At 30.9% G+C, this 15,288-nt stretch overlaps 1 protein-coding gene across 1 annotated transcript; it reads left to right on the top strand.

Annotated features, from left to right (window-relative positions):
• Positions 1-2,641: 2,641 nt before the first annotated feature.
• Positions 2,642-15,285, top strand: LOC143079631 (cysteine-rich venom protein LEI1-like). Its single transcript, XM_076255072.1, has 9 exons — positions 2,642-2,791; positions 6,177-6,266; positions 8,809-8,991; positions 9,488-9,633; positions 10,258-10,343; positions 10,915-10,979; positions 12,578-12,703; positions 14,091-14,213; positions 15,009-15,285. The coding sequence occupies exons 1-9, from the start codon at positions 2,722-2,724 to the stop codon at positions 15,137-15,139; spliced, it is 1,020 nt and encodes a 339-aa protein (XP_076111187.1). The 5' UTR covers positions 2,642-2,721; the 3' UTR covers positions 15,140-15,285.
• The last annotated feature ends 3 nt before the right edge of the window (positions 15,286-15,288 follow it).

Genomic DNA, 15,288 nt, shown 5'->3' on the forward strand with positions numbered 1-15,288 from the left:
GGTGAGGTTTTGGAATTTGTGTCAAATTTTCGGACTCCTTGGTGTTTTTCCATACAAAACAAGGTAAAATATTTTGCCCCATAACACCCATTTATTTTTTCATATAAGACTAAATAGCTCATGAAAGGTCATTTACCAAAATTTTAGAAGATTCTTAATTTTCTTTCTTTTGTTTTGGGACCCAAATGATACCAATGCAAACATAAGGTAAAAGTCCGAGTCAGCCTTTTCCCGCCATATTTTAAATCTCAAATATCTCGAAAAGGAGGTCCATGACCTATCAATATTTTTAGCTTATTTTTATTCTTAAAGAATCCTCTACAAGCTTATAGTATCAATTTTACATTCTTGATTTATTAATTTTCACATAACCTCACCTAAGTACATCCTTAATGAAGTCTATAATCAAGCAAAAAATAGATACCGAAGGAACTTACTCTTGGTAAACTTTTGACTATCTCAGGAATAAATTACCGTAGCTGTATTTGGCAAAATTTTTAGAAATTTTTGGTCTTCAAATCTCTTCAACTTCGTACTTTATTTGGCCTTTTATAACATTTTTGATTCGAGCGTCACTGATAAGTCTTTTGTAGACGAAACACGCGTCTGGCGTAAATATGAAATTTTATTCCTGGTATCTAGGATGAGTTTATTCACAGAAAATACATATTGACATCAAACTTAAAAGTTAAAACCCCAATCAAAGAAAGGTTATATTAACTATTATCAAAATCTTATGGGTGATAACATAACGAACTGAATGAAAATAATTTAAAATATCGATATAAATTTCTTCATTCTATTATAAATAACCGACGGAATACTACCTATATCACCCAAACAAAGACATAAGAAAAATGATAACCAAATTTAAAATAAGCGATCATTGTCTTTTAATAGAAACTGAAATTTAAAATAAGCGATCAATGTCTTTTAATAGAAACTGAACGAAATACAAAAATACCAAAAAAATGAAAGAAAATGTTAAGCATATAATATGATGAATTCCATTTTTTCGTTAACTGTAAAATTAATTAAAAAATTATCGGTATAAATAAAAATGATCTTATCTTTAAATTAAGGTGTTATACTACCAAATCATGTACGTCACATCCAGTCGCATACTAAAACGAATTGAAAAAAACTATTCCCTTGAATTTGACAGATGTTGGAAATTAACTTAATTTCATTGCTGTTTATGCTATAGTATTCGCCTCGGTTCGATATTAATTCCGGTAGATGTTTCAAATCAATTGCTTGTAAAGGGTGATTAAAATGTTCTCTAAACCTTAAAAAACGTTTGGTGAAATTCTCTGAACTTCCGTAGGTGGTCTGTTGCAAGGCAAAGTTTCTGCCCGTATCAAACATACATTTTTTTTCAGTGGCAGTTCAAATTTCTGCTCTTCATTATTGTCTACCAAACCTGCAAAAACAGCTTGTTGTATTGATAATTTGTTTTCTTTGTGATTATAAATGGATTATTTGTCACTGGACATAAGTAGGCAAAAAAATCATAAAAAAAATTTTAAAAAAACTTTTTAAAAAATTATATAAAAAAAAATGTCAATTTTAATACACTTAACTTAACTGAAAAACGTTTGATTAAACTAAATTCATCAACACTACTAAATGATATAAAAACAGTTAATATTTAATTAAAGAATCTTAGGTTCGTGTTGTTTATTCTTTTGTTGTCTATGTTGTGTCATGTGAACTATTGTTTGCCTGTTTGTCTTTTTCATTTTTTGTTATGGCGTTTTCAGTTCACTTTCGATTTATGAGTTTGACTGTCCCTCTGGTATCTTTCATTCCTCTTTTAGAACTGCGGAACGGAGATTTATAACTGTTTTTTTTAAACATGTTTATTAGTATTGTCGAGTTTTTCTTATGTTTGTTTTGTCTATGTATTTGCTATAACCAATTTTGGTTTCTGTTTGTTTCGCAAATAAAGTTATTTGATAATAATGATAATATTCATCTGATTGAACTGTGAAACCTCTTGATGATAGATAAGTTAAAAAAATTCATGTAAGCCATAAGTAATACGGTATTTTTTACATGAACCGGACCGTTATATTCGTAATTTATAACAAGCGTTCAGCATGTTCAAGTATTGTAATTAATGAATTAAAGAATTATTGTGTAAAAAATTCGTTTGACATGCTGAAGTGAAGGGTTAGTAACTGAGTACGCCGAAAATATTACTCGGAAATCATGTCCGATCTTCTCAGATCGATTCTTTGCAAATGCTATGCAAATGGAAAAGCGGTTATCATAATCGGTTTTGAATTAAGAAGTAGGATACGCCAAGGTTTACAACATATAATATTGGAGTTAAATAGATAGATTGCCATTCAATTGTTTTGAAACATGGTTAGCATTTTTCATCACACCGTATATTGACTTTCACGTTTCAAAACCAAGAACATTAAAATTTGTTCCGGTCACATGTTAGAATGTTAAACCTTACGCATCTAGTAAGTTTGTATTTTTCATTTCTATTTCCTTCACATTTTCCTTGTTGAAATCTTTATCTTTCTAATTGATGACTGCAAAATAACAGTGTATTATAGTGATAGACATTTCAAAGGTCGCTTAATTGAAAATGACATAAAATCTATTGATAAATTTTTATCTCGAATTTATAAATCTGAAAACGATGGGTTGTCAACGTAGTGAATTTTGACGCTCCCTGACGACAGAATCGAATAAACAGAGAAAATGTTGGCACAAGTGTTTCATGGATCCTTTACATTGTTTTTACTAACTTTGATTTCATTCTTTTGGCAATGTAAGTTGTTATTATATATATTGTAAAAGTTATTTAGATTTTACATCAGTAAAATAATTTTTGTTGGAAGTAGAACAATCTATTTTCCAATGGAAATGCCTTGTTATTTCTGGGTTTTCATTTTTACAATTATTTTTATGTACTTTTGAAAATATTCATTACAATGAAATAATTTAATTGTTGGGGTCATACGCACTTTTTTTACTTTTAATTCGTCAGATACGCTCAAAGCCGAATATTTGAAAACCAAGGATTTACATGAACCGAAACAGTTGCTAAGATCAAAAATGCTAAATAAAAAAAGGAGTCAAATAATTTAAAAAGTAAATTAAACTGTGAAGTCTTTAAATTTTAGTTTGCACGTGTCAAAAATAACTTTCATAAAGTATTTAATAAAAATTGGGAAGGCAAAAACATCAAAAAAATGTTCTTAATATGAGAACTAATTGGATTTAAACAAAAAAGAAAGAAGTGAGCAACTATCTAGGTTCTGAGCAGACTGGATTTTTAAATCCAATGCGTCCCTGTTTGTGTTAGAATGTAAGAATTAATGAAATACCTGCATATAACAAATTAAGGCAACAGTAGTATACCGCTGTTCGAAACTCATAAATCGATAGAAAAAAACAAATTCGGTTTACAAACTAAAACTGAGGGAAACGCATTAAATATAAGCGGAGAACAACGACACAACAATAAAATGTAACACACAGAACGAACTAAGCATTAGACAAAATCCGATGAGAATAACAATTATAACATCAAAACTGAATACATGAATTTGGGATACAAATATTAATCACGTCCTTTTATGGATTAAAGTCATCAACTACAAAGATCAATTGGTAATAAAAATATGATACACTTACTGTTACCATTATGATATTGTCACGTTAAATAGCAAAGAATTCACTATACTATCGAAATAAAATAAATAATTGTATATAAATAAAAAAAACCCCACAGCAATACCTGTTCTTTCTATACTTTAATATTTCAGTTTGATATGGGAAACTCTACAAAAACAAATTACGACTTAACGAACGATTTTTCGTTCCCTATTATAAATTTCACCTTTCTGGTGGTGTTCCTTTTGCACCATCTTACGTTGTTTATATATCCAGACGCGTTCGATATTCCCTTGTCGGCAGTGAAATCTCGGACTTAAATTAATGTCAAATTGAGAATTGAAATTGGGAATTTGTCAAAGAGATAACAACCAGGCCATAGAGTAAAAAAATAAACAGCCGAATGCCAGCAATGGATCTTCAGTATATTGAGAAACTTCTGCACCCGGAGGCGGTCTTCGGCTGACACCTAAACAAAAATGTGTACATGTTCAGTAAGAATGAGCGTCACACTAAACTCCAAAACATGTAGATGAATTAAAATTAAAAATAATACAAGGCTAGATCTACATGTATGTGTTACTGGTAAATTATCAAGTCATGTATTTCTTCAAAACAAATTAATTATAACTGCACCTTAATTTTTTCATGGATTCCAATATTTGGATCAGAAGTTTGTTTATATCGTTTACCAAACCAGTAAAGGAGTAGGTTCGGTAAGGTCCTAAAATGGCCCTCTTTTTAACTTTAATTTCAAATTAGGATTTATTGACCGATATCACAATGAATCATAGCTTATACAGTGACTAGATAGGAAATAAGCCCTTTGTTGAAATTTAACGTTCCTGCGTTTTATGACGTCATGAATAGTACTTGCTATAGTATTTCCTCGAAAAAGTCAATGAAAATGGGTAAATTTCATCGATTATTGGACAGGAAACATAGAGTGCATACGTCGACAACAAAGATCTTTTAAAATAATGTTTGTAAAGACATTTCACTTGTAACTTGAACATTTAGGTTGTCGACGCCTGCGATGCTCCATTTTTCCTGGATGAAATCCGGCCGATTTGTCAAAGTTTACCAAAATCTATTAACTTGATCTATTTTGGATGCAAAAATCAACACTTTAGAATAACACTTTGACACCAATAGTTTTATTTAACTTTCTTACATGTCTTAAAGTCAACTTAATTTTTTTTTTTTTTTTTCATCTTGTTACATTGAACTTTATAATCGGGCCACATATGGCAGTTACCGAACTTACTCCTTTAGATGCGATCAAGGAAACTTATTGATCCATTCTTCTTTATTTGGTGTTTCTATAGAATATTTTTGGAACTTGAGGTTACGTGATATCTAAAGCTAGTAGTCAGCACTTTTTAGTGCTGACATGAATTATCATTAATATGGTTATATTTATAAATTACCTGCTTACAAAATTTTGAATTTTTGAAATACTAAGTCTTTTCTACCTCAGGCATAGATTACCTTAGCTGTATTTGGCAAAACTTTTAGGAATTTTGGTCCATAATGCTCTTCAACTTCGTACTTTATTTTGCCTTTTTAACTTTTTTGGATTCGAGCGTCACTGATGAGTCTTTTGTAGACGAAACGCGCGTCTGGCGTATATACAAAATTTGGTCCTGGTATCTATGATGAGTTTATTTTGTACGCAGGAAAAAAGGATAAACATTTGATTGGTTGACTTCAAGTGATGGTTATACTATTTGTTTATATGCTATGGAATGTTATGTGTACATGGAATTCGACTGTCTTGAAGTCAAACCTTTGTTAAAATTGGACGTCTGTTTTGTTTATGGACGTCTCAGACGGACGTAAAGCTACGCGGCCCGGTTCGATATTAATTGGCCGATATTTCAAATCAATTTTTAGCTCTTCATTCTCGTCTACCATCCTTGCAGACACAGCTTATTGTATCGATAACTTGTTTTCCTTTTGATTATCAATGGAATATTTGTCACTGGACATAAGTAGGCAACAATCAATCAATCAATCATAAGTCTTTCCTCGAACATCGTTAGATATATGAATCTTTGTTTTTTTTTTTTATTTGAAGGAACAACCACACGAAGCATATCACAAAACATATGAAACAATTACAAAGATATAAATCCAAATATAATCTAAAAATAATATTATCTCTAATACATAGAAATGATTATATTCTAATCTTCAATATCCAAAGACTGAACAGTTAAAGCAAGTTCACAACAACTGATAATTGAGATGATTTAAATAATGTTTTATTTGATTTGTTTCGTGTTGGATGTTTCTGTTTCTTCTTAAAAAAAAGCATAGCAGAAAACAAATACAAAAAAAAAGAGTTAGACAGCTACAAATAGAATAAAAAAAAGTGAATTGGATAAACTTGTAAATTATTCTGGTTTCATGTTCTGTTTCTTTTTTAAACAATTCGGAGTGTAAGATACATCTCGAAATCTTAGTCGTAGTTTTGACAGAAAAAAAAACATACTTCATTAGTATAGATATTGAAAAAAGATTATTTTTTTCAGTACATGCTGCTGCTACCTGTAAGGATAAGTTTAAAGTATTCCCAAGTCACTCAGCATGTCTTCCAAGATCACCTCAAGCCAGAATTCCAGGTAACTATTATCTTCGTGATGGAGTAATAACTGACAGCAAACCATTGCCGTTGTATCAATGTGTCTTTACTTTATTGTTACCTCAATATCTTTTTATATTTTTTTTTATTTTTTCTAATTTTTTTTTTACTCATATGCTTTCTTTGAATTGGTTTCTTTTTCAAGTATCTAACTCCGATACATATCAGTATGATTTTCTCAATTAGAAGTATTATTTTTGAACGATTTCACAACTCCTTTATTTGGGAATTAGAACTGTTGCACTCATAAATTTAAAAACGCAATACTTATTGGACAATTTGGACACTTTGGTAGGTTTCCACTTTTGGAATCATGTCTCAATTATATTAATATTGTGGTGACTAATTTCATCAATATATTTACGTCATAGCATGTAGTTTGTTTTCAATTAAAACATAAATAAAACATATAAAAAACAAAAGCAAACAAACAGACAAGACAGACAGACAGACAGAGTAGAGTTAAATAATTGTTTTATGATTAAACCTGATTATAGTGACAATGATGGAATGAACATGCACGGTAATAATATAATTTATTTCTTTTATTGTTGTTTTTTTTTATGTCTTTTGTAATCACATTGGTTGTCCATCATACGTCCGTCCGTCGTTAAACAGTCTTTTGTGAAACCTCTGTGTCAAATTGAACAAAATTGTATATGAACAGTGTAAAACTAGCACTTTTTACGAAATATCGTCGTCTCCTTCCAATCGGAAGAACAGTATTGTCGCAAGAGGCAATTCTTGAATTTTTATTGGTCAAATTTTTTTTTATTGGTCATAATTTCCTTCTGTACTGCTTCAAGGTGGCTACAGTGCTAAAGCTTTTCAAATTTTATAGAAATGGTGATTGGGAGACTATAAGCTTTAAAACTTTGTTTTTAATACTCTTCTTTTATTTTGTGCACTTTTGATATATATTTACAAAGCACTGTATATTTAAGAACAGACGGTGCAGATTTGCAAATGAGTGTTTTGCAAATTTGAAGTGTTCAGTGTTCCTTCAAAATAAAATTGTAACTTCTTGATTACTCTATTACTTACCTGGTAGCTACGGTGTCAAATGTCGATTTCCATGTGAATGACCTAAGTTCCGCAGTGTCTCCAGTTTATCACCAGCAGAGTAGTCAGCACTTCTGTGTTGACATGAATTATCATTGATATGGTTATAATTTTAAACTAACTGTAATTTTGGAATACTAAGGATTTTCTACCTTAAGAGCAGATAACCTTAGCTGTTTTTGGTAAAACTTTTAGGAATTTCGGTCCTCAATGCTCTGCAACTTCGTACTTTTTTTTGCCTTTAACCTTTTTTATTCGAGCGTCACTGATGAGAATTTTGTACAAGAACGTGCGTATGGCGAAAATACAAATTTTCAATCCTGTTATCTATGATGTGTTTATTCAAGTTGATAGCACATTTTCGGGGAAATGTTTTATGTCGATTCGAAAATCAAATATGAAATCTGTTGTTAAACCATTACCGACTTTTTAGTCGTAGAAATGCAAGAATAATAAATATGTTATCATTTAAGTATTTTACCAGCGTGCTATTTGCCCTTAAAGATCCTTAGTATTGTAGTATTGTGGAGGTTTACATATAAAACTGGCAAAATATAGCCTGGATGCTAACGTTATGGGTTTCATGGTTGTGTTAATGGGCCGGGTTCGAATTCCACATCTGACACCATATTTAAGTATTTGGATGCAGGCATAAAGATGTATATAATCTGAGATATAATCCAAGTAGACTTATAACTATTTAATGGCGACTAGTAATACACAGTATAAAATGCAAGTTCTATTCAAGCACGTGTAACTCATTAACATAATGAGGTCGTGTTACTGTATTATAAATAGATAAGGTATTTATAGCCAATACTGTTACACCAAGCAAAGTTATTCTATTCATCTTTCATCAGTCAACAAAGATAGTTAAAGATTACAGCCTAAATATTTGAACACTACAATTTGAAATATAGATGCTTGAAGTCTTTTTGTCTCCCGATATGGTGTAAAAGAACCTTCGCATGAGTATGACATAGAGCGGGGTACATTTAATTGAAACTATTTAAATTTGTCTATAGATGTTTAAAAGAGATGCTAATTCAAAAACAGATGAAAACATCCTAACATTCAAACATACATTCCATGAGTTTAATGCTTAGTCTGTTTCTGTGTGTGTGTTACATTCTAATGTTGTGTCGTTGTTCTCTTATATTTAATGCGTTTCCCTCAGTTTTAATTTGTTACCTCTATTTTGTTATTTGTCCATGGATTTATGAGTTTTGAACAGCGGTATACTACTGTCGCCTTTATTTACTGATATAAGTTCTAACGATTAAACTACAAATAAGATTTTATAAATTTCAAAGTTTCACCATCTATTTTAGCCAAGGTGTATTATTACTTTTAATCATTGCTGTGTCTTATGTATCTTATTTATCCGTTCTTGTCGAAATATGGTCTCAAAATAAATAATTGAAATTTACGTGGTAACTTTAGTTTTCAATTTTAAATAGGTCCTGTAGAAAAAAATGTTATGTTGGCTGTTCACAATAAGTATAGAGAGAAAGCAGCAAAGAAATACAACGCAAAAAACATTTTGAAGATGATATGGGATGACGAAGTTGCTATGGTTGCACAGAAATGGGCGGAAAATTGTTTTGGTGTTCATGATAAGAACTATCAGCGATTAATACCAGGTATTTACAGTGTTACATGATTTATTTATTATTTTTGTTTGCAGATGCTTCCTTTTGATTTGTGATTGCCAATCCAGTAATTCCTTATTTGTTGGTTTATGATACAGTTTGAATGAGAATGTCATCAAAGTGAGAGGGTTAGCGCTATAAAACCAGGTTTAATCCACCATTTTCTACATTTGAAAATGCCTGTACCAAGCCAGGAATATGACAGTTCTTGTCCGTTCGTTTTTGATGCATTTTTTTATTTGATTTTGCCATGTGATTATGGACTTTCCGAATTGATTTTCCTCTAAGTTCAGTATTTTTGTGATTTTTCTTTTTATCACCATTTAGATTTTGAGTATATATTTAGAAGTCAATTTAAAGTATTGTAACTTTAATTTCATTGTTTGATTTGACATTTCATAATTGTATTACAATGTACTTATTAATCGAGTTTAAAAGCAGTTCTATTGAATTGTATCTCGTAATGAATTGAGATTGTGACTTTCAGGAAGATTTCCAATAGGTCAGAATATCGCAAGTTCGAAAGAGAATATAACATGGGAAACTGTCGTACAGTTGTTTTATGATGAATCGAAGGATTTCCATTTTGGAGGAAAGAATAACATGCTGAAAAAGGTTGGCCATTTTACGCAGGTATATACGTTATATAAATTTAAAAGATATATCAGTTAATTAAATTCATTTTTTATTCATCTTATTTTTGGTGGCGGAGCCGTTTCCTTATCTTTGATTCATATATTGATTGTTTGATGTTTAGCGTCTTCTTTTTATCTTTTGATCTTCCTCCTATTCAATGATTTTATTTGTGTCGTAGTATCTTGTTCTTGGTTCTTTCTCAAACATTTTAAAAATCTTATTTATAAATACGTATATATATAGGCTAACATCATTTCATCTCATAGATACCATAACTTTTACATAATCTTCCCTAATATTTATATAATACGCATTTCTATAGTAAGATTATAATAATAGTATACCGCTGCTTAATAATCATAAATCGATTTAACGGAAGCAGATCCGAGTCACAAACCAAAACTGAGGGAAAAACATCAAGAATAATAGGGAAAAAACGGAACAACGGAAACACTGAACTGCTTCAAAAATACAAACACCAACATACACAGAACCGGACTATGTGATAACAACTGACATATTCTTGACTTGGTAGAGGACATTCAAAGAAAAACCTTTTAAAGAAATTCTTGTTGAATAAAATGTAAAACAACAATAAAGCCATGTTTTGGTTGTTTTCAGTTAACTTGGTTTGATTCTTACATACTTGGTTGCGGTTACGCCATTTGCAGTGGATATCATTTCTATGTATGCAACTATGCACCGAGGTAAACAATATTTATCATTTATATTTCACAGGTAAAAATTTACATGTAAATTTCTTGATGAAAAAAAAATGAATCTGAAATAAAGTTTATGAATTCTAACAGGAGAACTTGAACACACAAAATAACTTTAAAACAATGCTACATATTAACAACAATAATAATCTATATAAAGAACAGAAAATAAACAAATTTGCGCATATAATCCTTCAAATTGAGACTACAAAAAATATATATAACATGATTTTAACAATATTTTCCTAAAAAATAGTAATTTAAATCAGTTCCGGAGCACCAGATTTCACTCCCGGTTTTTAGTGGAGTTTGTGTTGTTTCTAATTTATTATTTATAACTGTTGATGTAAACGTCCTTTGGTTTTTTTAGTCTTTGGTTTTGATTGTTATTGTCTTAATTGCTAAGGTATATATAAATTTATAAAAATCCTTGATGAATGTGTTACTATTTGTTCTCAGTTTTGTATATAGCTCAATGTCCTTTTATTCATGAGAATATTTGTTTCATAAAGTATGTTTTGTCGTAGAAAATTTTATTATTATATTTTATTAATTTCAGTGGCAATCACAAAGGCCAACTTGGATTCCCGTTTTCAACTAACGGAACAAACACGGATTTGCGTGGTAAGACATTTTATTAAGTTTATTCTACAATTTATGTATACGGTATTTGCCATACTATATATTGGTATTGTGCGACGACGGGATTATATATTAATAGCTTTTTCACAAACAAAGGACTCTATAGAAAGCAAATCATGAAGTATGTTTTTAAAACCTACCTTAATTTTCTGACGTTATTAAGTTAGAAAGACATTTGAAATAACACCAAAGCAATAAAAAAAAAAACAGTTACTTATATTACATCTTAGTTTATAAGAGGGTTGATAAATGAACGAAGAAGACGGCTTTAATTTTCTTTAATTTGGAATTAATTGCAGATTTGAAACAGCAAATCGTGATATCGCCCTAGTTTATTATGTTTGTATTTCAAAACGTTAAATCAGTTATAGCAATTTAGATAAGTAATTAACATTGCCAGAACGCTAGCAAGGTATGTTGGCTTTGGTAATGTTCACGTTGTTTATGGCATGTGATTCTACACACACATACATACACAGAGTTATCCTTATTGCTGGTCCATAAAGCTCAAATGACGATATTAGTGAACAACAGCAGAGATGACACAGATGTGTCAATAGATATAGGAAGATGTGGTATGAGTGCCAATGAGACAAGTCTCCATCCAAGTAACAATTTATAAAAGTAAACCATTATAGGCCAAGGTACTGCTTTCAACACGGAACCTTGACTAACTCCTAACAGCAAGCCATAAAGGCCCCCAAAAGTTACTAGTGTAAAACCATTCAAACGGGAAAAGCAACGGCCTAATCTATATAAAAACAATGGCATGGTTGTGACGTGAGAGTAAATGGACAAGAAGTCATAATTACATACAGACAAACAAAACCTGGAGAGATTTATCATATTTTATGTGAAAATGTCAATGAGAATGATGGTCGTAGTATGAACGTGGTCAGGTCGTAAGAAGAGCGTGATGAGGACGGCAAGGGCGTGCTAGAGTCGTACTATGATCGTGCACAGCGTGGTAGTCGTAGTGGACGCGTAGTGGGGTCGCGAGGAGAACGTGATGGTCGTATAGTCAGGTCGTAGTAACGTCGCTGTGAGATCGTAGCGCAGTCTCTTCGAATAGAATCACGCTTTCGCTACTCTCCTCGCTACGATGGTACAGCGACCTCTTCAATCCTACTACGATCTTAGTGTGCTCTCACTACGCTTCTACTACGACCTGATTTCGCCACTAGCGCGCCACGATTGTGTTCAAACAAGTGGGATGTTTGGCTAGCTATAAACCATCACTTTCTACGTAAAATAGCTGTGCGAAGTCAGGAATAAGACAGTTGGCTTTCGTTAGTTCCGTTATTTGATAAAGTCTAATGTTTGATTTTGTCAATTATTATGCTTTCCCCCATTTAGAAGTTACATTTGGGATCGAAAAAATAAATATTATTCTTTTCCATACAAATACAAGATTCTAAGAAATCATTTTTTTTATTCATTTGAATTGAATAATCCTACAAGCTCTGGTCTATAGAGTAATCGAGTTCTGAACGAACACTTAACTAACTTCAATTAAGTTCAAATATAACCGATGTTTTCTAAATAAAAAAAGGTTGATTAAAGTTATTATTTTATTTCAGATTGCAAAAAGAAAATATGCGAAGGAGGAAGTAAGCTCGATCCATTATCATGCCAGTGTCTGTGTAGAAAGGATTATTATAACAATGACCTTGGGTTTTATAAATCTTCTGCAAACAATTGTAAACGTGAGTAACGTAATTCTGCTCTTAAAGTCATATGAAACCTCAAATTAAAAAAAAATTATGCATATGTTTTTTTTTTTTTTATAAATAAATGGATAGTTTTCATTATAAAACTCATGTACATTTACTTTTTTCTAAAGAAAATTCTTTAATTTGTCAACATTTAGAAAAAGTTTACTACATACAATTGCTTGCTTCCAGGAAGCAATTCGCCAAAATATTTTCCGTATATGCAAATGACCATAGCGTGACCCTTCTCGTAAAAATTATCTGATTGTACATGTTATACACATGCTCAATGTCCATGCTTCTTTGTTGGTTGTTTACTATAAGGTGACAATCGGTAAACTACGGCTTCAAATAACGACAATTAAGTAGCTGCCATATTTTTACTTCATAACAGACACAGAGAGAAAAAATGACGATTATAAGATATGTTTACGTAAAAAAATGATAAAATCTTGCACAGAAGACTAAGTTTATGATATATGCATGCATTGGTCCAAGAATTGGATCAACATCATTTTTCACCTGTCACTCGTTTCATATGACTTAAAGAATTATTATGAAGATATCTTTTTTCCTCTATTTTCAATTTATAACGTTAATAAAGATTATAGACCAATAATGAAAATAAAATGGTGAAATTAAATAAAATCAAAAATATACATGTATCGTAAAAAGTAAGATATAACCGTTCACAACTTGATTTTGAGATACATTCTGGTAGTGAGATAGAACCATTTAATGCATTTATTTGTTGTTATCTTAATCACTATAAAAATAAACAAATATGACAGTACAGAAAGGTAAAACGGTAAATAGACAAAGCACATTTGCAAATAAAAAAATGCAATAGCACAATGGTATAATGACGGGGAACTTCAGAATTTGCAGAATTTTCATTTTTATTTATGGTAGAAATCCAAAATTTTTGGACTAAATTTATTATTGAAATCATGGTAGTAACAAAGTGCCAAACCACAGTATTATTTTAATCAACTTTTTATTCTTTCATATATGAATTCCACTTTCAATAAATACCATACACCTTTAAAGGGTTGCTTACAGAAAAATCACAAAAATACTGAACTCCGAGGAAAATTCAAAACGGAAAGTCCTTAATCCAGTAACAAAATCAAAAGCTTAAACACATTAAGCGTATGGCTAACAACTGTCATATTCCTGACTTGGTACAGGCATTTTCTTATGTAGAAAATGGTGGATTAAACCTGGTTTTATACCTTGCTAAACTTCTCCCTTGTACGACAGTCGCATTAAATTCCATTATATTGACTACGATGTGTGAACAAAACAAACAGTACAGCAGTCATCATTGTGTTATAATCTTAATCACGATAAAAACAAACAAATATTAAATGAATTTCAGTCACATGCAAAGAAGACAAGAAAGAAAAATTCTTCTGTGGAAATAGTGGTTATGGAGAAAAAAGTTGTCTTACTTTGTCAAACATGCCATTTGATTGTCCATACACATGCCGCGTGTGTCCCTGTAAGTATGAAGAGGATATTACCTTTTTTTCCAAACAGAGCAAAACAATATCTGATAGTTGATGATTGATTGTTAAGGTGGTACCCAACACTTTAACTAAAATTAATCGTTTAATTTTCATAAAATTTTGTCAAAGTTAAACCTTTAACAAAAATATAAAAATTTCAAAAACTTTGAACCAACCGTTTTGTCAGACAAATTACACTGGTTAAATAGCAGTTTGACAAACACCAATTTTGATCATTGAAAAGCTTAATATTCTATTTACAACACAACGTAATTAAAACGTTTAGCTGATTTTACAGAGTTATCTCCCTGTAGTGTTAGGTACCACCTTAATATTTTTTTTTTCTTTTGACGTTTAACAAATGACAAATTGTAAATAAAAAGTAAAATCACAAAAATACTGAACTCAGAGGAAAATCAAATCCGAAAGTCCCTAATCACATGGCAAAAGCAAACGATAAAACACATCAAAAACAAATGGACAAGAACTGTCATATTCCTGACTTGGAACAGGCATTTTCAAATGTAGAAAATGGTGGATTAAACCTGGTTTTATAGCGCTAAACCTCTCACTTTGTACAACAGTCTCGTCAAATTCCTTTATATTTACAATGCTGATATACATATAGTATGTAAATTGACTAAAGTGGTAATGACCGGACAATCTTTCGACTACAAGATCAGATTCTCAAAAAGACTAATATACCTTTAGTCAATCACAATTAAACAAGATAAGACTCCTTTTATTGATATGAAATAATTGAAATACTTCAGTTTTATATTTTTCAGATTCCGATGAAGAAAACTATAGAGAAGGCAATACGACTGTTGTTATTTTGGGTTCCAGTGATGCAGCACAACTTAGAAGCAATCTGCTTACTATAGCGCTATTGTTATACCTATTTTCATACACTTATTAACTTCTGTCCTGGTCATATTCCGTTTAATCTCTTTTTCATCCGTCTATATTTTTTTCCTTTTTTCTTTTTCGTACAGATAACATTTATAAACAGGCCCAATCCGTACCTAATCTATCATAGAAATAACGAATAAAGGACAAAAATGACGT

The sequence above is a fragment of the Mytilus galloprovincialis genome, chromosome 6 (assembly GCF_965363235.1).
Source record: "Mytilus galloprovincialis chromosome 6, xbMytGall1.hap1.1, whole genome shotgun sequence".
Lineage (NCBI taxonomy): Eukaryota > Metazoa > Mollusca > Bivalvia > Mytilida > Mytilidae > Mytilus > Mytilus galloprovincialis.